At 42.1% G+C, this 25,616-nt stretch overlaps 1 protein-coding gene across 3 annotated transcripts in view; it reads left to right on the top strand.

Annotated features, from left to right (window-relative positions):
* Window positions 1-25,616, top strand: part of ZEB2 (zinc finger E-box binding homeobox 2) — a 210,141-nt gene that overhangs the window by 144,321 nt on the left and 40,204 nt on the right. For all 3 annotated transcript variants that reach the window (XM_075317174.1, XM_075317172.1, XM_075317173.1), the window contains one exon: window positions 12,365-12,622. In XM_075317174.1, the coding sequence (XP_075173289.1) occupies window positions 12,365-12,622 (258 nt within the window). The remainder of the gene's footprint in view (window positions 1-12,364; window positions 12,623-25,616) is intronic.

Below are 25,616 nucleotides of genomic sequence, written 5' to 3'. Positions count from 1 at the left end.
TCATGAGGTGTTTTTCAGCAAATTTAACTCTGGCCTGCCTATTTTTGGAATTGATGAATGGTTTGCATCTAGATGTGAACCCTTTGTATTTACTTTCATGGAGTCTTCTCTTTACTGTTGACTTAGAGACAGATACACCTACTTCACTGAGAGTGTTCTGGACTTCAGTTGATGTTGTGAACAGGTTCTTCTTCACCAAAGAAAGTATGCGGCGATCATCCACCACTGTTGTCATCCGTGGACGCCCAGGCCTTTTTGAGTTCCCAAGCTCACCAGTCAATTCCTTTTTTCTCAGAATGTACCCGACTGTTGATTTTGCTACTCCAAGCATGTCTGCTATCTCTCTGATGGATTTTTTCTTTTTTTTCAGCCTCAGGATGTTCTGCTTCACCTCAATTGAGAGTTCCTTAGACCGCATGTTGTCTGGTCACAGCAACAGCTTCCAAATGCAAAACCACACACCTGTAATCAACCCCAGACCTTTTAACTACTTCATTGATTACAGGTTAACGAGGGAGACGCCTTCAGAGTTAATTGCAGTCCTTAGAGTCCCTTGTCCAATTACTTTTGGTCCCTTGAAAAAGAGGAGGCTATGCATTACAGAGCTATGATTCCTAAACCCTTTCTCCGATTTGGATTTGAAAACTCTCATATTGCAGCTGGGAGTGTGCACTTTCAGCCCATATTATATATATAATTGTATTTCTGAACATGTTTTTGTAAACAGCTAAAATAACAAAACTTGTGTCACTGTCCAAATATTTCTGGCCCTGACTGTATCTCTCCATATATCTCCCTATCTCTCTCTCTATCTATCCCTCTATCTATCCCTCTATCCATCTATCTATCTATCTATCTATCTATCTATCTATCTATCTATCCCTCTGTCTATCTATCTATCTATCTATCTATCCATCTATCTATCCCTCTGTCTATCTATCTATCCCTCTATCTATCCATCTATTCCTCTATCTATCCATCTATCTATCTATCTATCCCTCTGTCTATCTATCTATCTATCTATCTATCTATCTATCCATCTATCTATCCCTCTGTCTATCTATCTATCCCTCTATCTATCCATCTATTCCTCTATCTATCCATCTATCTATCTATCTATCTATCTATCTATCCCTCTGTCTATCTATCTATCTATCCCTCTGTCTATCTATCTATCCCTCTATCTATCCATCTATTCCTCTATCTATCCATCTATCTATCTATCTATCTATCCCTCTATCTATCCCTCTATCTATCTATCTATCTATCCCTCTATCTATCTATCTATCCATCTATCACTCTATCTTCTATCTATCTATCTATCCCTCTATCTATCTATCTATCTATCTATCTATCCCTCTATCTATCCTCTATCTATCCCTCTATCTATCTATCTATCTATCTTCTATCTATCTATCTATCTCTCTATCTATCTATCTATCCCTCTATCTATCTATCTATCTATCCATCTATCCCTCTATCTATCTATCCCTCTATCTATCTATCTATCTATCTATCCATCTATCACTCTATCTATCTTCTATCTATCTATCTTTCCGTCGGTCCAGTTTGGTGTTGTGTCTGCAGTTATAGTCTAGTGATCTTCCTTCGGTCGTGGTATCTTCCAGCCTTGTGTTTGTTGGTAGATTATTATTATATGTATTCATTATAGTAAGTTGTGATCTCTACACTTTGTATTTCCGCCATTGTTCTGTTCCGCGTTCAGGTTGCGCTGTTTGTGCGTTTCAGCAGAAGTAATGATCAGTGCAGGGCGATGTGTTGTGTTAATTACTATGTTTATTCACAATGCACAATGTCTACACATGGCAGCTAGCGCTGGGCTGAGGGGTGAACGCTGATAGCTGAGTCTGGAATTAATACATTAAGTGATGGCCACTCCGGGAAGTGCTTTATAAAGTATCTCGGCCATAGCCCATTACACAACTTACTTAGCGTGTTTGCTCCGTTCTCATGCTGCCCGTCCATTCTCACCGCAGTGTAAAGCTGTTACCTTTCTCTGGCTCTTTACACCTAGGCACTCACTGTATACTGAGAAAAAGGCAATTTACCTTCAGCAAATTTACCCAAACCTCCACCGTCTCCGCTCTTACAGGTGGTCACTTTCCTGACTGCAACGTATAGAATTTACATTAGCTAATAATTTCGGCTGCTACTTTATATAATGTATCTGTCACTCGAAGTTGGAAACGATCAATCAAAGAGTTTGTGATCGGTCACATTTACACGCCTTGTCCATCAAAGACGCCCAGCCAAGTGCTATCTGTCAGCGGAGTGCATCACTCCCTCCGGTCACTTCACAGGAGACTTTCTATACCATCGGATCATGTGAGAAGGTTGTTGCATACTCTGTTTTAGTTGTTTGTTTGAGTTTTGAGCTTTTGGCTATTTGCAGTCTTTTTGTAGAGTTTTCGGAGCAGAAAAAGATCAGAAACAACTCAAAAAAGTTTTTAAAAGCTGTTATAGTATCTGCCATTACTACCTCTTGTGGTCGGCATTCCACAGTCTGACTGCTCTAACTGTAAAGAACCCTTTCCTATTTAGCTGCCGGAATCGCTTTTCTGCCACTCGCAGTGAGTGCCCCCTGGTCCTTAGTGTTGTCTTTGGAAGAAATAAGTCATGAGCCAGTCCTTTATATTGACCACACATGTATTTATACATATAAATGAGATCTCCTCTGAGACGTCTTTTTTCTAAGCTAAACAAATCCAACCTTTCCCCTTCTCATCATACGGGCGGCCTCCATTCCTTGCAATAATCTAGTTGCCGCTTTTGAACTGACTCTAACTTCTGAATGTCCTTTTTAAAATGTGGAGCCCAAAACTGGATCCCATATTCCAGATGTGGGGTAACAATACGTTGGGATCTCTCTTTTTATACACCCTAAAATCTTGTTTGCTTTAGCAGCTGCTGCCTGACATTGAGTGCTGCTGCTCAGCTTACCTATAATCAAAATCCCCCGTTCCTTCTCCTGTTCTGTTTTCCCGAGTTTACTTCCATTTAATGTATATGCAGCTATAGGATTACTCCGTCCTAGGTGCATTACTGAAGTGGTTTCCACAAGAATAACTCATTTTTTTCCATCTCAAAAACTTAGTATGAACAGAGCCTAAAGGTATGTGCATACAGGAGTTTTTCAACCAGGTATGCTTAAAAAAAAAAAAAATCTGAAAAAATGCTTAAAAAATCAAGCAAATTAATTTCTATCATAAAATCACTTCTCTGTTCATACATTCAGTATTTAAGCATTTTGGAGGTTTTTTTGCTTTGTATTGAAATCACCTGGTAGGAAAAAATAAATTGCATGTTACTTCTAGGAATGTAATCCGCTAAAAACTAGATGATGTGCAAACAAAAAGTTGCAAAAAAAAAAAATTCAGGAAAAATGTTCCAAAATGTTTCAAAAACTGTACAAAACTGCCAGAGGAAAAAAAAAAAAACACAAAAAAAATCCCCATAGAAAGAGCGTCTCCTGAACTTGCTTCAACTATAGAAAATCTGCTCTGCTACATCTATGTATAAAGTTTATTTGAAGGGATCTAAAAATATTTTCCTCTTTGACCATTTTATATTAAAATTTGGGTGGGTGTCAGAGGAGAGACTTGATACCCCTTTTCGTTCTAACATAAAAGAGATCCTGTAGGGTTTTATCCGGGAGATGGGTGAAAAAGATCCCGACGAGGACTTTCTCACCTGGGAGAGTTGTGTGAGGCTCCACTACTGAGATGGCCCATTACCGGCTGCTGCGGCCCCAAGATCACGGAAATATTGATGCTGGAGCTGAAAGGGTTAAACATCGTTAATAAACGAAGACTTCGAATTCTAGGTAAGTGATTTACTCAACGCGTTTCAGGAGGGGATATTCCTTCTTTGGTGTTTTTTTCCTTGAAGAAGGAATATCCACTCCGAAACGCATTGAGAATAAACCCCTTGCCTAGAATTCGAGTCTTCGTTTCTTCACAGTGCGGAAGCGCAGTATTTACCCATTTCAACGCCAGCATCAATATAAAAAGATATGATATTTGGGGTGGGGTGGCATTATGAGAAATGGGTGGGGTATTTGGGGTGGGGGTGGCCCTATGATAAATGGGTAGGGTATCTAGGGTGGGGGTGGCCCTATGATAAATGAGTGGGATATCTGGGGTGGGGGGGCCTTTGATAAATGGGTGGGGTATCTGGGGTGGGATGGCCCTATGATAAATGGGTGGGGTATCTGGGGTGTGGGGTGGCCCTTTGATATATGGGTGGGGTATCTGGGATGGGGTGGCCCTATGATAAATGAGTGGTGTACCTAGGGTGACCCTATGATAAAAGGGTAGGGTATCTGGGGTGGAGTGACCATATTATAAATGGGTGGGGTATCTGGGGTGGAGTGTGGTCCTACGGTAAATGGGTGGGGTATCTGGGGTGGGGTGTTGGGTGGTCCTATGATAAATGGATGAGATATCTGGGGTTGGGTGTGGGGTGGCCCTATAATAAATGGGTGGGGTATCTGGGGTGGCCCTATTATAAATGGGTGGGGTATCTGGGGTGGGGTGTAGTCCTATGGTAAATAGGTGAGGTATCTGGGGTGAGGTGGTCGTATGAGAAATGGATGAGATATCTGGGGTTGGGTGTGGGGTGGCCCTATGATAAATGGGTGGGGTAAATGGGGTGGGGTGGTCCTATGATAAATGAGTGGGGTACCTAGGGTGGCCCTATGATAAATAGGTGGGGTATCTGGGGTGGGGTGACCACATTATAAATTGGTGGGGTATCTGGGGTGGGGTGGCCCTATGATAAATGGGTAGGGTATCTGGGGTGGGGTGTGGCCCTATGATAAATGGGTGGCGTATCTGGGGTGGGGTGGTCCTATGATAAATGGGTGGCGTATCTGGGGTTGGGTATGGGGTGGCCCTATGATAAATGGGTGGGATATCTGGTGTGGGGTGGCCCAATGATAAATGGGTGGGGTGTGCGGAGGCTCTATGATAAATGGATAAATGGGTGGCATATCTGGGGTGGGGTGTGGGGTGGCCCTATGATACATTTTGCATTGGGGGGCCCTGAAGTTGGCGGCTGTCACAACTCTGATCACCTCGATCTTATTTGCAGCTATTGACCACATTCCCAATGCACTCAAATACAAATGGATCCTGGTCTCTCGACGAACCCAAATGGCCCGTCCTTTACATTTGCAATCAACAGTGACAAATGATATTTGGAAGGTCTGGTTATCAATTTTGCATCCTGACCCTGAAAGTAGCACATCTGGTGGGTGTCATAACTCTTATTGCTGCTGCATCACCTCTTTGTAATTATGAGCCAGTTGGTTGAAGTGTAATCAGACCCATTTGTTGTAAAACCCTGGAGATTTCCTGTTTAGAATAAACTGTGAAGGTGCCAAATAGTTTTTTTTTCTTCTTTGTTTTGTTTTACTTTGAACACCCTGATGAGCCTCTTGTGCCCTGCCGGGCTATCAGTACAGATGTATCGGTATATGGCGGCGCAGACACAGTGTGACCAATCACTAATTATATTTCAGCTTCTTCTCCTCTTCTGCAAACAAAGCTTTGTTGGGATGACACACGTTGACACAAGGATCCCTCTTCCCTCCTCCTCCCCAAGTTTCTCAAGGCGAAAAGTCACCATGATCAATACCCCATGTATTAGGAACAGATGCTTCTGTGTTCTGCGACTGACAAAAGTATCGTCCATCTGTGTGAAGGGGCTCGCTAGGTAACATTGTTTACAGCGGTCACAGATAATGGTTGAGCTACTTCAAATGTCAGACTAATTATCGGCCATACTTACTAAGTACCTTGGCCTGGAATGTCTTGGTAATACCTTCCAGCAGGTAAAGGTGATCTGAAATGTCAAGCTCGGATCAGATTAGAAGCCAAGAAAATCATTAGATAACGAACGTTACAAAAACATTGACTTCTTTCACGAGTTTTTGACGTTTTTCAGAAATTAATTTGTAGCTTCTTTAAAAAAAAAAATAAAAATGATTGATTTAGTTGTTATTATTGGAATCGACATTTGTTTGTAAACAAAGTGATTACAAAATGTAAACAATATCAGGAATTGCCCGATCTATGAAGTATAAAGTTGGGGCTGAAATGTTATTTATTTGCTTTTTTTTATAGTAAATGGTGCAATAGTTGAAACAATTTATGCAATGTCAGTCTAGAATACCAGGGATTGCCGGTGATTACTGCGCACAGCCTAAGCCCGCTGCCTAACGACGTCTTATCCTGTAATCGTTGGATCACATGGCACTCGTCCATCTCTACCTGTACGGAACATAATTACAGCCGCTTTCTGGCAAAGCATCTAATGCCTTGGATTGTAATTAATTTCTAAAGATTACTGTGAGGAGTTGGTTATCAATGCCGATGTTTTTGGCCATTTACCACCTCTATTTAGTAGATGTTTTTTGCGTTTGTTTTTGCTTTCTTTCTTCCCTCCTCCTCGGAGAGGCATGTAGAACGAAGTGTCTATTTTTGAGCCAGAGAAGAGTTCATCATCCCGCATGTTTATTGAACTGAAGGAAAGGAATTCTTGGGCCTTCCAATTTCTTTCTGGTTACCAGTATGTCCTTCGGGCTACGCCAGTTCTGATGGCTAATTTGTCTATGTTTTTTTACCATGTTTCCCCTGGAAATATGATTCTGTCATATTATTTTTTTCCCCAAAAATGCCCTAAGGCTTATTTTTGGGGTAGGGCTTATTTCTGGGGAAAATACACACATATAAACATCTGGTGGAACTGTACTGCTTCCGGTCGGCAGTGCTGAGGAACACAAGGACCTGCCGTGGAACGCATGGATGTCCTGCGGAACATATCGATGCGTTCCACTGCATCCCAAGTCCCTTAGTACGGTATTACCGTGTGTGTGTGTGTTCCACCGCAGGTCCTCAGTGCATTCCACCACAGGCTCTTAGCGTTCCACTGCAGGTCCTCAATACATTCCACCAGAGGTCCTTGCGTTCCACCGCAGTTCCTTAATGCGTTTTGCCGCAGGTCCTCAATGCATTCAACCACTGGTCCTCGTGTTCCACTGCAGGTCCTCAATGCATTCCGCCTCAGGTCCTTGCGTTCCACTGCAGGTCCTCAATGCGTTCCACCAGAGGTCCTTGCATTCCACAGCAGTTCCTCAATACATTTTGCCGCAGGTCCTCAATGTATTCCACCACAGGTCCTCGCATTCCACTGCAGGTCCTCAATGCATTCCGCCACAGGTCCTCAATGCATTCCACCACGGGTCCTTGCGTTCTACTGCAGGTCCTCAATGCATTCCGCCGCAGGTTTTCAATGTATTCCATTGCAGGTCCTCAATGCATTCCACCGCAGGTCCTCAATGCATTCCACCGCAGGTCCTCGCGTTCCACCACAGGTCCCCAATGCATTCCACCGCAGGTCCTCAATGCATTCCATCGCAGGTCCTCGCGTTCCACGGCAGGTCCGCAATGTATTACACTACAGGTCCTCACGTTCTCCTGCAGGTCTTCAATGCATTACACCACAGGTCCTCACATTCTACTGCAGGTCTTCAATGCATTACACCACAGGTCCTCACATTCTACTGCAGGTCTTCAATGCATTACACCACAGGTCCTCACATTCTACTGCAGGTCTTCAATGCATTACACCACAGGTCCTCACGTTCTACTGCAGGTCTTCAATGCATTCCACAACTTCCCGTTTGGGCTCTGGTAAGTATGATCACTGGGCCTTCTGTCTTCTCTCTTTTGGGGGTGTCGGCTTTCTATAATGAAATGTCCTGCAGTATTTTTTAACTTATTTTTAGCTGCATGGACACTTCATTATTGAACCATAACTAGGGCTTATTTTTGGGGTAGTGCTTTATTCTGAGAAGGCCGAAAATTCCTGCTGGGACTTATTTTCAGTTAAACACAATACTACTACTGTTTTTTTTAACATTGGAGTCTATGTTGAACAGATTTGTTAATGGATCGCTCTTTAGACATCCATTGTGTTTGCATTTGTAAAGGATCCGTTACAAATAGATGATAAATAGCAATCCGTTAACGAATCCGTTGTCCACAGACTCCACGTGTTAAAAATGGATCCGGCCGACATCCGTTATTTAACAACGGACAAAAAAGTTGTGTTTGCACAACTTTTTTGCAATTGGATCTCTAATAGATTCGTGATAGTGGATGACTACAGGACGTGTGAACCCAACCTTACTATGTATTGGTATCTTACAAGTTTTTCAGAAAGTTTTACCAGACTTTTTAATTTTCCCCCTTATGGACAATGATCCTAAAGTTTTAGATTACATCAATATAAAAAAAGGAAGACCAAAGATATTAAAATATGTTTTATATGTTCACGATAACCACTTTTCAATATGTTTAATGAATGTTCTAACTGGAAATAAGTTGATCTTTTAAAATCTAAATTCACCAGCTTGGCAGAAGTAACAAAAATTAAAAAAAAAATGATTTGTAGTATTTTCGTGAGTTTCCTCCCATACTCCAAAGATGATAGGGACCTTACATTGTGAGTCCAAATGGGGACAATGTTACTGATATATGTAAAGTGCTGAGGAATTAATAGGGCTATATAAATGAGTAAAATAAAATAAACAGTTTCACAACAAATCGAAAGAACTGCAAAGCCTCCAATTGCCCTGGAAAGATGGGTATGGCACCCTGAGGTCTCCTAGGACTGTATCCACCTTCTTTCAAGCTCTTTTATACCGATACAGCCTTAGTAATGTCAAAGTGACGTCTAACTATATGGCCAGGGGTAAACGGATGGTAACTGGTGATAACCAACAGCCAGGTCCTCACAAACTAATCTTCTTCACTGCGGTGCTGTCACACATTATCTATACAGTTTGTTCATGGTTTTATGGCTTTTTTTCTCTCTAACATTACGGGTAAAGCGTGACCTTTGAGACTTCTTTTCCCTATCTAGATTCACCCCCAAATGGCTGCTGCATTCCCTGCTTCGGCTTTTATAAAGGCTTTGATAGTCCAATCTGATTGGCTGTGCTATACCATGTGATGTGATTGCTACAAGGCATTATGGGAAGGCCTGAAAGTGGTCATTTGAGCCACCACTGGCAAACTTCTGCTTTGTGCAAAATGGCTGGGACCATGTTGGTCAATTTGTGCAAAGCGAATTGCATTTTGTTCGGATTCACTTGGTCCAGCGATATTTCTATACAAATCTTTTCACTTCTCATCGAAGCCATTCACTCATCTCTACTAATTGTAACTAGAGAACCCAAGGTTTGGTGTTCATACGAAACACAGACTTTACAGAAAAATACGCGTTCGGGTTCGGAGTTTAGGTGCTTTACATATGCAAACCACAGGCGTGAGCATCACTGTGCTCGGGTACGTTCGTTGCTCAGCTCAGTGTGAGCCACTTGCAGTGTTGATCGGCTCTCACTGGGGGTAACAACAGCGTGATCGGATGTAGTGTGTACCAGAAAAAAAATTGGAGAAATCCCACCCACCCGTCCCCGGAAAGGATCTGTTTATGGCGAAGACCCCAACTGCCCAGTTAGTACCTTCCAATGGAGCTCAGGTCAAGTCTGGGTCCCAGACCGAACTTTATTGGGCTGCACCCACCAAACCGAACTTCCACGGGTCCACTCATCTCTAGTTGTAGCGTATGGACTATGTATTGTTGAATACTTGGCAATTTTTCGGTGCTCTTCTAGATCTTTTTGCCCTTGAATTTGTATATTCTGGTTATGTAACAAAATAATTTTATTTTTGAGAAGTTCAGATTATGGTTTTTAGTAGATCGGTCAACAAAAAGACAGATGTATATATATTATTCCATTTTTGAGAAGTCTAGATTATGTTTCTTTAGTAGACTGGTCATCAAAAAGACAGATGTATATATATATTATTCCATGTTTGAGAAGTTTAGATAATGTTTGTTAGTAGAGTGGTCAACAAAACGACAATTATATATATATATTATTCTATTTTTGAGAAGTTTAGATTATGGTTTTTAGTAGACTGGTCAACAAAAAGACAGATACGGAAATTTACATGTGCGCGTATCAATAGGTGGAAGGGACGACCGTTAATTGAGTAACGTAACTCTTGTCCGCTCTTTCGTCTTAAGTTATTTATCTGTCTGAAAGTATTTACTACTGTTTGGGAAAACAGAGCAGCGACGTAAAGCATTGTTGTCCTGTGATGGTGATGGATGTTGCGTTCCTGACCTTGTATCCTGAGACATGACTTCACTACTTGTTGAAATTGTTCTGATTTTTTCTTTTGGGCTCCTCAGGGGTTTGTTGATAAATCATCTATCTTTGTTTTGTTTTTTTTTATACATTTTGAAAAAAAAAAAATCTTTGAGTTCCAATTGCACTAGGAAAAAAAAACTCACGTGTCATTCTGGATAGTCAACGATGGGCAAAAAGAGACCTCAAAGGATATATTTTCTCCCAGGATAAAGGCCTTTTAATGCTTGTCCAGCCTTAGATAATTTTATTCACTCCTCCTGGACCTTCCTTTATTTCTCCTGTGCCCAGAGATCACTTTTTAAGAGGTGGGTTGAAAGATTCCCAGGCCTAAGGATCTTTTGTTTTGCCCCCCTCCCCGACTCAGAGCTCAGAACATTTATAAAGGGCCGTCTGTGGGTTGCTAAGAAATGGTTAAACCTTTGTCACCAACGGGAAAAAAGATTCACAATATTGATTGTACTAAGGTATATCTGGACCACACAGCTCGAGCGGGGACGGTAGAATATCTCTGGGTTTTTTTTTTTGCTTTTTTTTTGTATATCTTAGGGCATTACCCAGCCTGAACTTGTTTAAACCCTTGTGGTCACACCTCTTGAAAAGGTTTTGTTTCCCCCGTCAATTGGTATTCAAACCAGGTCAGCGGATTCTGTTTGCTGCTCCTGCAGCCGTTTTCATTTTAATTTGCACCTGTTGTGCAGTTGTTCAGAAGGCAAGTGCGGACCCGCGGATTATACAAAGATCATATTATGAGCAGATATGCACGGTGTAATCTTTTTGTCCCTGGACTCACATGACAAAAAAATAAAAAAAAAATAAAAAAAAAAATAATAAAAATCTCTTTTTTTGTTTTATCCCTGGGAACCCGTCAAAGCAAACAGATATGACTGTCAAAATTTGTATGAAGACGTGTTTCAAAAATTTTAGGATCCTGAAACACAGTCCTCTTTCTTTTTTTCCTTTTTCGTAAACTTTTTGTGTTTTCTTTTTTTTTATCTTCTTCGTCTTCTTTTAGTATTTTCTAATTCTTTTTTATCTTCTACATCTTCTTTTCTCGTTCTTTTTATCTTCTTCATCTTCTTTTAGTCTTTTTTTTTCTTTTTTATCTTCTACGTCTTCTTTTCTTTTTTATCTTCTTCGTCTTCTTTTAGTATTTTCACATTCTTTTTTATCTTCTTCAAGTCTTTTCCTTTTCTTTTTTTCTTCTTCGTAATCCTTTAGTCTTTTCCTTTTCTTTTTTATCTTCTTCGTCTTCTTTTTAGCATTTTCCCTTTCTTTTTTTCTTCTTCGTCTTCTTTTAGTCTTTTCTTTCTTTTATATCTTCTTCGTCTTCTTTTTAGTATTTTCTCATTCTTTTTTATCTTCTTCATCTTCTTTTAGTCTTTTCTTTTTCTTTTTTATGTTCTTCGTCTACTCTTAGTCTCTTTTCTTTCTTTTTTTTTTCTTCTTCGTCGTCTTTTAGTCTCTTCCGATACTTTTCTATAATCCGATCGCTGGCAAGAGCCACTTGAGATAGCTCAGTTGATAATTTAGGAGAGGGTCGGCTTTATTAGACACAGAGAAATCAAAATGAAGCTGAAAATTGTTTTTTTTTCTTTCCCTTTCCTCAGTCTGCTCTTCTCGACACCCCCTTACCCCCTCCTCTCTTTCTCCTTCTTGTTCCCATGATGTCATGGTTCTGACTGTTTTTTTGTGCATGTTTGTACAGAGTTAGGTTAACGTATTTTGGCAATCCCATGTGTGCGTAACGGATGGTGTGTGGCTGTAGCTGAGCTAATGCCCGGTGTTTATTACTCTAATCTTTCTTGTCTGCTGGTAAAGTGGTCAATTTATGTACTATCATGTAGGTCTGGTTAATTCAGAAACAGACACTTTTCCAGTAGAACTCATGGACCCTTATTATGAAAAGAAATTGGGTGGTTGGGTCGCGATTGGGTACGTTCATCAATTCATATTGATCCCTTTATTTTTGGACTAAAATAGAAAAAATATAAAAATTAAAATATATATATATATATACACATGTTAAAAAGTTTGTTTAGAGATCTACAAGTTGGGGATATTTTTGTTTTTTTCGTGGAGTTTCACGATGTTTATTTTTTATCTCGTTTACTTTTGCAGTTTTGAATTACGACAATGTAGTGGAAACGGGTTCGGAGACGGATGAAGACGACAAGCTTCATATTGCTGAAGATGACAGTATTATTACCACTTTGGACCAGGAAACCAGTCCAGCCAGTATGCTCAACCATGAGTCTTCTCCGCATGTCAACCAAGCTCTACTGGCTAGAGAAGAAGAAGAAGATGACTTGAGAGATGGCGGGATGGATCACAGTTGGCACAATGAAGATCTCCTGAAGGCACCTGTAGACTGCTCTGGTAAGTTTTACTCACTTCCATATACATAGAATGACTCTTGGAAAGTCCATTTTCTTCTCCCGCAAAAATGAACTGACTTGAAACCAACTGAACGCCTTGGCCATAATATTTGCAGGTCAACATGTTTGTATCTTATTAATTACTTTGCACAAATTGTTCCATAAGGTCATGTTTTTTCTCCATTTGTGTCTAAAGGACTTCAAATGTGAGACTGAGTCATTTTTGAGAGAACATTTCCTGAAGATGTTTAGGTCCCAATGGAGAAGCCAATGGGGGAGAGATGTGATTATAAGTACAATTGGGCATTTAGTATCGTTGAGCAAAACGATTCACAGGATCCTGGTCCAGAGGCCAACTTGGTGTTCTGTGGTTGCCGGATCAGCAAAGTGCACCTTTCCACTACCTGCTGTCATCCTCAGCGCCTGTTCAGATTAGAAGACCCTGTGTCGCCATGTAGTAGCGTGATGTGTATGATGGCTTAGTCATGAGTTTTGCACAACTATAGTGTTTATGATAAAAAATGACCATCTAATGTGTGTAGGGTTGTCTTGACGTTCCCAAAATGGCAAGGGAAGAAAGGATTGTAATGTTGGACTTCAATATGCCCAGTACTTTTGTATTTAGGAGTAATAAGCTGGTGCCAATGGTTTCTGGCAGCTGGTTTACTTTTATATTCCAATTCAGGACACATGTACACTGTGCTGTAAATGCATGCCATCAGAGATGTGTGGCACGCTGCATTCAACATCTATGGGCTTATGATAATAGACAAGCTCTTGCTGCACAAGGTCCGTAGACAATGAATGGTGTGGCAGCGGACATTCGCGACATCTGCTCCGTTCAGACAAGGGAACGATAGGGCCATATTGGTCAATACTTATTTCCTCCTGACAGCCAAAATAACCCCATACTCATTAAGCTGCATTTGGCTGAACGATTGCTTGGCCGACAACCATCTTCCCCAACTTCACCATACACAGGAACCGTTGGCCAAGTGCAACTATGTTTTCTAGAAGAGAGTCGCTCAGACAAGGGAACGATAATGATGGGGCCATATCAGTGGAATTGGTCAATACTAATTTCCTCCTGACATCCAAAATCCCCCATACCCATTAGGCAGCATTTATTAGTCAACTATCTTCCCCAACTTCACCATGCACAGGAACAGTTGGCCAAGTGCTACTATGTTTTCTAGAAGAGAGTCACTCAGATAAGGAAATGATAACGATGAGGCCATATCAGTAGAATTGGTCAATACTTATTTCCTCCTGACATCTAAAATTCCCCATACACATTAGGCAGCATTTGGCTGAATGACTGCTTGACCAACAACCATGTTCCCCAACTTCACCAAGCTTGGCCAAGCGCTACTATGTTTTCTAGAAGAGAGTCTCTCAGACAAGGGAACGATGGGACTACATCGGTGGGATTGGTCAATACTTATTTCCTCCTGACATCCAAAATCCCCCATACCCATTAGACAGCTATCGGATAAACGATCGCTTGGCCGACGATCATCTTCCCCAACTTCACCATACACAGGAACAGTTGGCCAAGTGCTACTATGTTTTCTAGAAGAGAGTCGCTCAGACAAGGGAACGCTAAGGATGGGGTCATATCAGTGGAATTGGTCAATACTAATTTCCGCCTGACATCCAAAATCCCCCATACCAATTAGACAGTTATCGGCTAAACGATCGCTTGGCCGACAACCATCTTCCCCAACTTCACCATATACAGGAACAGTTGGCCAAGCGCTACTATGTTTTCTAGAAGAGAGTCGCTCAGACAAGGGAACAATAACGTTGGGGCCACATCAGTGGAATTGGTCAATACTAATTTCCTCCTGACATCCAAAATCCCCCATACCCATTAGGCAGCATTTGGCTGAACGATTATTGACCAACAACCATTTTCCCCCAACTTCACCATACACGAGAACACTTGGCCAAGCGCTAACTTATTATCTATAAGAGAGTCCCTACATGTCTCCTTTGGAGGCAACTTGTCAAAAGTATCAGCCATTGGAAATCCAACAGGCTGGATCCTTCACTCCTCCAACATCATCTGTTGGGGAGAGACGGGAGGCCCCCATAGACTTAATCTCATCAATATTGGTGGGTTTGATCCACTTTAGTCCAAGCGGACACATAGAGAAAAGGCCCCTGTGCAAGATCAATATAGAGGCCCTTTGCCACCCAATAGCTCCTTCAGCTTTGGAGGTAGAAGTGGCTATCTTACCTCTTAGATGAGGCACCAAAGGTTGCACCAATGATATGTCCACCCCTGGGTGTTTGGAAACTTTAAAGAATGTCAGGGCACCTCTGTACAGAGGAGATGTTTGGCCGAAATCAATCATCTACGACAAATTCCGGCAACTGCTATAGTAACGTCTCCACTACCTCAAGTTCACGTCTACATTTCACCAGCAGCGTTTGTAACCGAGCCGTCTTCAAGTCATCGAACAAACTGTAAACTGCACATTAAATTTGATATTTTTTTCCCCGTGGTGGGAAGGGATTGGGGGGGGGGACAAACTGATTCTCGAATCTCACATAAACATTTATCGTCAAAGACCTTAAGGTTTCAGATTCTCCACGATGGTGGGGGCGAGATAGGGGGGGGGCGACGACGACGACGACCAGGCAAAGATGGAGAAAAGATAAATACGTTTAATTAGGGGGCAGAAGATGATCATTAAAGGAAGTCTGACTGCTGTAGGAGTCATTAACAATCTTAAATGAAATTTTTATTTTTATGATAGCCATTTACATGTATAATAAGAGCCAATGATTCTTAGGAGCCGTGTGACAGAAACTGAGTGTAGCGAGAAGTCTTGTAAGACATACTATTTAAATGAGCTGGCGTTAGCTATTCATACTTGTTAATGAACAAGATATGCAGAGCCATAAGAATGAATGTACTGATGGTTTAAATTTTAATATCTAGAAATCAAGGGTAAGGGCCAATTACTGGGATTTTTTACCCTTAAAGGAATAATTAATAGGGATTTAACAAATGCAAGACTTCAAACTTCTGGAAGAGGAAAAAAAAAAGTTTCTTTTTTTTTATTTTTCCTCTTTCCCCTCCAGGATTAAGATGAACTTATTTGAACTATTGCAAAATTAATCTGATTTACCCTCTTTTGTTTACTTCATATTTAGGCTTTATTTATTGTTATTATTCAAACTTGATTTATTGTGTCAATTATTCTGTTATTTATTTCATTTTTAAAGGGTTAATCTGGTTATATCGGGAGCATCCCTTTAATAATTCAGCAGTAAGCATGCTGTGATTACTATCCCTTTAAGGAATCATAGCTCTGGAGGAAAAAGTGGGACCTTGTTTATGTGCGTATGAGCCACCATGGATCTAAATGGGGTCGAATGTACAGACGAATCTTTACGATGATCAATCTGCAATTTTAGTGCAAAGTGCGATTCCGCTATAATTTCCTGTGATGTAGCAAAGCTGAATAGGTCATTTGGAGCCATTGTGCCGCAATGCAAACTATAACTGTGCCCACCCCCTTCATAGTATCACTGTTCGTTCCTTATGTACAAAAACCCCAGATAATTTCCAGTGATGTAGCAGAGCCGAAACGGTAATTTGGAACTATTGGTTACTTATGTACAAAAACCCCAGATAATTTCCAATGATGTAGCAGAGCCGAAACGGTAATTTGGAACTATTGGTTACTTATGTACAAAAACCTCAGATAATTTCCAATGATGTAGCAGAGCCGAAACGGTAATTTGGAACTATTGGTTACTTATGTACAAAAACCCCAGATAATTTCCAATGATGTAGCAGAGCCGAAACGGTAATTTGGAACTATTGGTTACTTATGTACAAAAACCTCAGATAATTTCCAATGATGTAGCAGAGCCGAAACGATAATTTGGAACCATTGGTTACTTATGTACAAAAAGCCCAGATAATTTCCAATGATGTAGAGCAGAGCCGAAACGGTAATTTGGAACTATTGGTTACTTATGTACAAAAACTTCAGATAATTTCCAATGATGTAGCAGAGGCGAAACGGTAATTTGGAACCATTGGTTACTTATGTACAAAAAGCCCAGATAATTTCCAATGATGTAGAACAGAGCCGAAAGGGTAATTTGGAACTATTGGTTACTTATGTACAAAAACCCCAGATAATTTCCAATGATGTAGCAGAGCCGAAACGGTAATTTGGAACTATTGGTTACTTATGTACAAAAACCTCAGATAATTTCCAATGATGTAGCAGAGCCGAAACGGTAATTTGGAACCATTGGTTACTAATGTTCAAAAAGCCCAGATAATTTCCAATGATGTAGAGCAGAGCCGAAACGGTAATTTGGAACTATTGGTTACTTATGTACAAAAACCTCAGATAATTTCCAATGATGTAGCAGAGCCGAAACGGTAATTTGGAACCATTGGTTACTTATGTACAAAAAGCCCAGATAATTTCCAATGATGTAGAGCAGAGCCGAAACGGTAATTTGGAACTATTGGTTACTTATGTACAAAAACCCCAGATAATTTCCAATGATGTAGCAGAGCCGAAACGGTAATTTGGAACCATTGGTTACTTATGTACAAAAAGCCCAGATAATTTCCAATGATGTAGCAGAGCCGAAACGGTAATTTGGAACTATTGGTTACTTATGTACAAAAACCCCAGATAATTTCCAATGATGTAGCAGAGCCGAAACGGTAATTTGGAACTATTGGTTACATAGTGCCCCAATGCAAACTATAACTGTGCCCACCCCATTCATAGTATCACTGTTCGTCCCTTATGAACAAAAACTCCAGATAATTTCCATCGATGTAGCAGAGTCGAAACGGTCGTTTAGAGCTATTGGTTACATAGTGCCAAAATGCAAAGTAAAACTGTGCCCACGCCCTTTATAATATCACTGTTTGTCCCTAATATGCAAACCCCCTGGATTAAACTACAATTGGTGCTGCCTCCTTATACACCAGCGCTATTGATGTAGCTAATCCCACTACATCTTTTCTCATCACAAGGCAGCCCAAAAAAGTTAAATAACAAACTCAGCTCTGCTACATCTGCAGACACTCTATTTTCAGTGATGTAGCAGGGCTGAGTTTGTCATTTGGAACAAAGCAGCAATGCTTCAAAATTGAAAATCACCTCCTCATGCCTGGTCCCCTCGCCACGAATGAAACTAATCCTGCTACATCTTTTCTCATCACAATGCAGCCCAAAAAGTTAAATCACAAACTCAGCTCTGCTACATCTGCAGGCACTTTATGAACAAAATGTGCTCACTGATAGATTGCTATGTGATTTTTAGTGATGTAGCAGGGCTGAGTTGGTCATTTGGAACAAAGCAGCAATGCAAAATTGAGAATCGCCTCTTCCCTCCCTATAACCTGGTCCCTTTGCCACTAATGAAACCAATCCTGCTACATCTTTTCCCAACACAATGCAGCCCAAAAATTTTAAATAACAAACTCAGCTTTGCTACATCTATTGCAAATTCCACTAAACACATCATTCCAATTTCCAAATAAAATGAAGATTTTTTTTTTTCATTTTTTTCCATATTAATCCCTTTTTTTCGCCCACCCTTGGCTTTCAACAGTTAAATTTCCCGGATATTAAAGGGTCCAGCCTCATCACAATGCAGCCCAAAAAAGCTAAAAAACAAACTCAGCTCTGCTACATCTGTTGCAAACTCTAATAAACCCCTCATTGCGATTTCCAACATTTCTTTCTTAAAAGAAATAAAATGAAGATTTTTTTTTCCCATATTCATCCTTTTTCAGGGGGTTTCGCCAACCCTTGGCTTTCAACAGTTAATTTTCCCAGATAATAAAGGGTCCAGCATCATCACAATGCAGCCCAAAAAAGTAAAAAAAACAACTCAGCTCTGCTACCTCTGTTGCAAACTCTAATAAACCCATCATTCCAATTTCCGACATTTCTATCTTAAACCCTAGAACGCGCAACCATAGAAATCTACCATAGAAAACAAGTGACCCAGCAGGCCTGCGAGGCCCCAGTTATGCGTTATAGGGTTAAAAGAAATAAAATGAAGATTTTTTTTTTCCATATTCATCCTTTTTCAGGGGGTTTTGCCCACCCTTGGCTTTCAACAGTTAAATTTCCCGGATAATAAAGGGTCCAGCCTCATCACAATGCAGCCCAAAAAAGTTAAAAAAAACAAACTCAGCTCTGCTACATCTGTTGCAAACTCTAATATATCCATCATTCCAATTTTCAACATCTCTTCCTCCCTCCATATAACTTGGTCCACTTGCCGCTAATGGAACTAATCGTGCTACATGTTTTCCCAGCACAATGCAGCCCAAAAAAGTTAAATAACAAACGCAGCTCTGCTACATTTGTTGCAAACTTCAATAAACCAATTAATCTAATTTCCAAATAAAATGATGTTATATTTTTTCTTATTAATCCTTTTTTCAGGGGGTTTCGCCTACCCTTGGCTTTCAACAGTTAATTTTCCCGAATGTGAAAGGGTCCAGCCTAATCACAATGCAGCCCAAAAAAGTTAAAAAACAAACTCAGCTCTGCTACATCTGTTGCAAACTCTAATAAACCCATTATTCCGATTTCCAACATTTCTTTCTTAAAAGAAAGAAAATGAAGATTTTTTTTTTCCATATTCATCCTTTTTCAGGGGGTTTTGCCCACCCTTGGCTTTCAACAGTTAAATTTCCCGGATAACAAAGGGTCCAGCCTCATCAGAATGCAGCCCAAAAAAGTTAAAAAAAGAAACTCAGCTCTGCTACATCTGTTGCAAACTCCAATAAACCCATCATTCCAATTTCCAAATAAAATGATTTCTTTTCCTTTTTTTTATATAAATCCCTTTTTCAGGGGGTTTCACCCACTTTTGGCTTTCAACAATTAAATTTCCCAGATAATAAAGGGTCCAGCCTCATCACAATGTAGCCCATAAAAAGCTAAAAAACAAACTCAGCTCTCCTACATCTGTTGCAAACTCTAATAAACCCATCTTTCCAGTTTCCAAATAAAATGAAGATTTATTTTTTTTTCTATATTAATCCTTTTTCAGGGGGTTTCGCCCACCCTTGGCTTTCAACAGTTAATTTTCCCGGATAATAAAGGGTCCAGCCTCATCACAATGTAGCCCAAAAAAGCTAAAAAACAAACTCGGCTCTGCTACATCTGTTGCAAACTCTAATATATGCATCATTCTGATTTCTGACATTTCTATCTTAAAAGAAATAAAATGAAGGAATATTATTTTTTTTTCCATATTAATCCTTTTTCAGGGGGTTTCGCCCACCCTTAGCTTTCAGCAGTTAAATTTCCCGGATAATAAAGGGTCCAGCCTCATCAGAATGCAGCCCAAAAAAGTTTAAAAACAAACTCAGCTCTGCTACATCTGTTGCAAACTCTAATAAACCCATCATTCTGATTTCTAACATTTCTTTCTTAAAATAAATAAAATGAAGATTTATTTTTTTTTTCTATATTAATCCTTTTTCAGGGGGTTTCGCCCACCCTTGGCTTTCAACAGTTAATTTTCCCGGATAATAAAGGGTCCAGCCTCATCACAATGTAGCCCAAAAAAGCTAAAAAACAAACTCGGCTTTGCTACATCTGTTGCAAACTCTAATATATGCATCATTCTGATTTCTGACATTTCTATCTTAAAAGAAATAAAATGAAGGAATATTATTTTTTTTTTCCATATTAATCCTTTTTCAGGGGGTTTCGCCCACCCTTAGCTTTCAACAGTTAAATTTCCCGGATAATAAAGGGTCCAGCCTCATCAGAATGCAGCCCAAAAAAGTTTAAAAACAAACTCAGCTCTGCTACATCTGTTGCAAACTCTAATAAACCCATCATTCTGATTTCTAACATTTCTTTCTTAAAATAAATAAAATGAAGATTTTTTTTTTCATTTTTTTCCATATTAATCCTTTTTCAGGGGGTTTCGCCCACCCTTGGCTTCTAACAGTTAATTTTCCCGGATAATAAAGGGTCCAGCCTGGATGACAGCCGCTTGTCTGTATCCATAATTTTCTTTTTACTATTGCAGGAGGGCAGAGGAGATCCTTTTGCTTTTACCTGTCTGCTCCTAATGACTGGTAATGATTTATCGGGGTTTTTTTATTGTTCTGTAGTGCTGGGATGTGGTGCCTTGATGTCTAAATGAAAAAAGATTGCTGTTCCTCCCCTTCTCCCTTTGCGCTGAGATCAGGCCAGTGTTTATCCTGAACCGGCAGATAACACATTTTTTTTTTCCACTTCTGATAATTTTCTTCTTTTTTTTTTCCCTTTTTTTTTCTTTCTTTTTTTTTTAAATATATTTATTGTTTAAAAAATAAATAAAAAGAAAGTGAGTACAGAGGAGGATTGTGTCTGTTTACGGCGTTTTATCACTGGTGCCTGTCTGTCTCGCGTGGCACCTCTGTGCATAGTTGTTCTGTGAGATAAGCCCCTCTCCTTTGCTTACGCTGCCATACTTTCTCCTTTTTGTCTGCAGGATGTAGGGGTTTGCACTGAAGAGGCCTGTAGACTTCTTACTGTGCTTTTTCCGGTTTAGGCACAATCAAAGTTTTGTGCTAGCGATTGTCCTTGACATTCCATCGGCCCACAATAGGGTGGACGCCGAAATACAGCATGACATCATGACCATCATCCGCTTAAATAAATCACCTGCGATGGGACGCATTCTGCTTAGACAAGGATTCCTCCGCCGAGGGGGGGGAAGTATTCTTTATTTTCCTAAACCTTCATCCCCGGGGGCGACAGGAAAATGCGAACTTTTACTTCTTGTTTTCAAAATAAATACACCGCGGACTTAAAAAAAAAAATGGAAGGAGCACATTTACTGTTCCCGGCTCGTTCCTCGTATACCTGTCTAGGCGAGGAAGTTGGGTAAAAGTTTTTTTTACATCTGCACTGCTGAGACGTGGGTCAGAATCCCTTCTAACGGGAGGGGATCATTAAGGGGGTCAGAATCCCTTCTAACGGGTAGGGATCCTTAAAGGGGTCAGAATCCCTTCTAACGGGAGGGGATCATTAAGGGGGTCAGAATCCCTTCTAACGGGTGGGGATCCTTAAAGCGGTCAGAATCCCTTCTAACGGGTGGGGATCATTAAAGCGGTCAGAATCCCTTCTAACGGGTGGGGATCATTAAAGCGGTCAGAATCCCTTCTAACGGGAGGGGATCATTAAGGGGGTCAGAATCCCTTCTAACAGGTGGGGATCCTTAAAGCGGTCAGAATCACTTCTAACGGGTGGGGATCATTAAAGCGGTCAGAATCCCTTCTAACAGGTGGGGATCCTTAAAGCGGTCAGAATCCCTTCTAACGGGTGGGGATCATTAAGGGGGTCAGAATCCCTTCTAACGGGAGGGGATCCTTAAAGCGGTCAGAATCACTTCTAACGGGTGGGGATCATTAAGGGGGTCAGAATCCCTTCTAACGGGAGGGGATCCTTAAAGGGGTCAGAATCCCTTCTAACGGGTGGGGATCATTAAGGGGGTCAGAATCCCTTCTAACGGGTGGGGATCCTTAAAGGGGTCAGAATCCCTTCTAACGCGTTGGGATCATTAAGGGGGTCAGAGTCCCTTCTAACGGGTGAGGATCATTAAGGGGGTCAGAATCCCTTCTAACGGGTGGGGATCATTAAGGGAGTCACAATCCCTTCTAACGGGAGGGGATCTTTAAAGAGGTCAGAATCCCTTCTAACGGGTGGGGATCCTTAAAGGGGTCAGAATCCCTTCTAACGGGTGGGGATCCTTAAAGCGGTCAAAATCCCTTCTAACGGGTGGGAATCCTTAAAGGGGTCAGAATCCCTTCTAACAGGTGGGGATCCTTAAAGGGGTCAGAATCCCTTCTAACGGGTGGGGATCCTTAAAGGGGTCAGAATCCCTTCTAACGGGTGGGGATCCTTAAAGCGGTCAGAATCACTTCTAACGGGTGGGGATCATTAAAGTGGTCAGAATCCCTTCTAATGGGTGGGGATCCTTAAAGGGGTCAGAATCCCTTCTAACGGGTGGGGTTCATTAAGGGGGTCAGAATCCCTTCTAACGGGTGGGGATCCTTAAAGGGGTCAGAATCCCTTCTAACGGGTGGGGTTCATTAAGGGGGTCAGAATCCCTTCTAACAGGTGGGGATCATTAAGGGGGTCAGAATCCCTTCTAACAGGTGGGGATCATTAAGGGGGTCAGAATCCCCTTTAAATACGGTATATGTATGTCATGGTATGGCTGGGTAGCTGCTTGCTTGCCGATAAAAATGATACCTTTCTGGTAAAGATCTGATGTGTCAATCATAAGATATCGAACTGAAATGCAAATTAGCCTGGAGATGCACTTGGACTGCTTGACACGCCCCCTGAGCACTTCCAGCTTGATTTGCATATGGCTTCTACACTTGATTTCTCATGATTGGCACATGGGATTTCTGCAAAAAAGGTGTCATTGCTTTTGGCGGGAGAGTCGCCTACACAGCCATGCAACTTATTACACATGGAAACTTATGGTGATAGTCCCCTTTAAATATGTCAGTAAAGTACCATTAGTGTCAGCAACCTATACTATAGTTGGTCCAGGCCACTGGCGGACACAGACAGAGAAGGGCCCCTGTGCAAGAACAGTATATGGGGCCTAGGAAGGACACAAACAGAAAAAGGCCCCTGTGCAAGAACAGTATATAGGCCCTATTGGTGGACACAGACCAAAAAGGGCCTGTCACAAACCACCGGGGGGGTCACTCAGAAATCCCCCGCGCTGGCTACCAGTACGTCACAATCGGGGGGTAACAAGTGGGGGTCACCCCTACTTTATACCTCCCGACCGACAGACAGAGCACGTGACGCGCTCTCTAGCGCCCCTCTTATAGTCAGGCCAATTATGGAATTGCCCGACAATAAGCAAGGAGGCCGCTATACTACTTATGCCGATTATTGAAGGGTCCCCGGTGAGAGTAGGGTATATATTCCCCCGACCTCCGCGGGCGGAATATATAATATCTTCCCGAATCTCACTGGCCTCCCCACAATAATCCTTGGCACAACTCGCTGCCACCAACCGCTTCACGGTAACTATTAGCCGAACACACAGACGTGGGATTCAAGATCGAGATAACAGAACAGCCCAAGATTAATTATATAATTTAATCGCCTAAGGCACACTAGAAACTACAATATATACAATAGGGAATCTACAGAATATACATATGTCAGAGTACAGTTACAGATAAAGCATGGTTTACAAACAGATATGCAATTCAATCAGTTACCTTGTGTGTCTGGCCACAGGGGGGCGCTGTAGACCAGGTTTCTAGGATTCTTCCTCACAGGTCTTTCCCAACCAGGCCTCCGAGCAGAAGAACGCTGGAAAATGGCCGAAGTAGGGTTATCAACCTGGGCAGATCCAGGTCCCCTCCTACCTTAGTGACCTCACAGGGAAGCACTGCCACTCCCCCTGCATGGATCAGAATTATCCAGCCAAGGGGATATTGGCCATAACTTTGCCTGGGAGCGTCGTAGGCGGACGCCAATGCTCTCATTGTGACAGTTATGAATTTAGCTACAGAACGAGGGGACTCATGACCTGTCTACGAGTTCCCATATGGCTGATATCACGCCTGGGGCATTTCCCAATGTCCTGCTCCCATAAAAAGGGGGTGCCGGCATCGTCCACATGCGGAGACACCATTTTTATGGTTGCCATATTTATCGGAAATATGGCTTGCGAGATATGAACCATTTTTTACTGGAGTCGTTCTGTCTGGCTATTTCCATAGCCTTGCTAACTAGCTAGCAGCCCCCACTACAGAGTCACGGCAGGGAGTCATCCTGTGTCCATTGTCCTAAAGCCACCTAATTTCCATATCACAGGACATGGCCATGGATTTGTTGCTAAACCAGTTGTGTGAAGGGAAGGGGGTAGTGACACCAGGAGAGGGCTTCCTGACATACTTGAATATCATGATTTATCGTCATATCTCCGGATTTACCTCACACCTCCCCCCTTTTGAGGGCGCTAGGGGGCAGCACACTCCGGTGTTCCCCCGTGCGCCCGTCCGCGACCTCTCCTTGTCGGGACAGCCCGTCTGCGTTACCGTGGTCACGGCCCCTTTTGTGGCGAATGGTGAAGTTGTATTGCTGGAGCGCAAGGCTCCATCGCAACAATCGCCCATTCGTCCCAGAGACGGTGTGCAACCAGCTGAGGGGATTGTGGTCCGTCTCCACGATGAAGTGGCGCCCGTATAGATAGGGTTGCAGACGCTGCAGGGCCCACACTATGGCCAGGCACTCCTTCTCCATTGTAGAATAGGCCACTTCCCTTGGTAACAGCTTCCTGCTCAGGTACAAGACTGGGTGCTCTTGGCTCGCAGAGTCCACCTGGCTGAGCACCGCACCGAGGCCGAAGTCACTGGCGTCGGTCTGTACTACAAACGGCCGCGTGAAGTCGGCTGCCTGTAGCACGGGCGGGCTGGACAGGGCGTCCTTTAGGGCCCGGAAGGCTGTCTCGCAGTCCACTGTCCAATCGACTGCAGAGGGCAGCTTCTTCTTGGTGAGGTCCGTCAAGGGCTTTGCCAGGCTACTATAGCATGGAACAAACCTCCTATAGTACCCAGCGGTCCCCAAGAAGGACATCACCTGCTTCTTGGTCCTGGGGGTGGGCCAGGATGCGATGGCCTCCACTTTCTCAGGCTCGGGCTTCAGCGTTCCCCCACCTACCCGGTGACCGAGGTACTGGACCTCGCTCATGGCCAGCTGACACTTTCCCGGCTTGATGGTCAAACCTGCCCGGTGGATCCGCCTGAGCACCTGTGCTAGATGCTCTAGGTGGTCCTCCCAGGTGGGACTGAAGACGGCAATGTCATCCAGGTACGCGGCCGCGTACCCTTCAAGTCCCTTGAGCAGGGTGTTGACCATCCGCTGGAAAGTGGCAGGGGCATTCCTCATCCCGAATGGCATCACCGTGGACTCGTACAGTCCAAATGGGGTAATAAAGGC

Source organism: Anomaloglossus baeobatrachus, chromosome 7 (genome assembly GCF_048569485.1).
Source record: "Anomaloglossus baeobatrachus isolate aAnoBae1 chromosome 7, aAnoBae1.hap1, whole genome shotgun sequence".
Taxonomy (NCBI): Eukaryota; Metazoa; Chordata; class Amphibia; order Anura; family Aromobatidae; genus Anomaloglossus; species Anomaloglossus baeobatrachus.
Note: the sequence above shows the minus strand (reverse complement) of the source record. Positions and strands in the feature narration are given on the sequence as shown.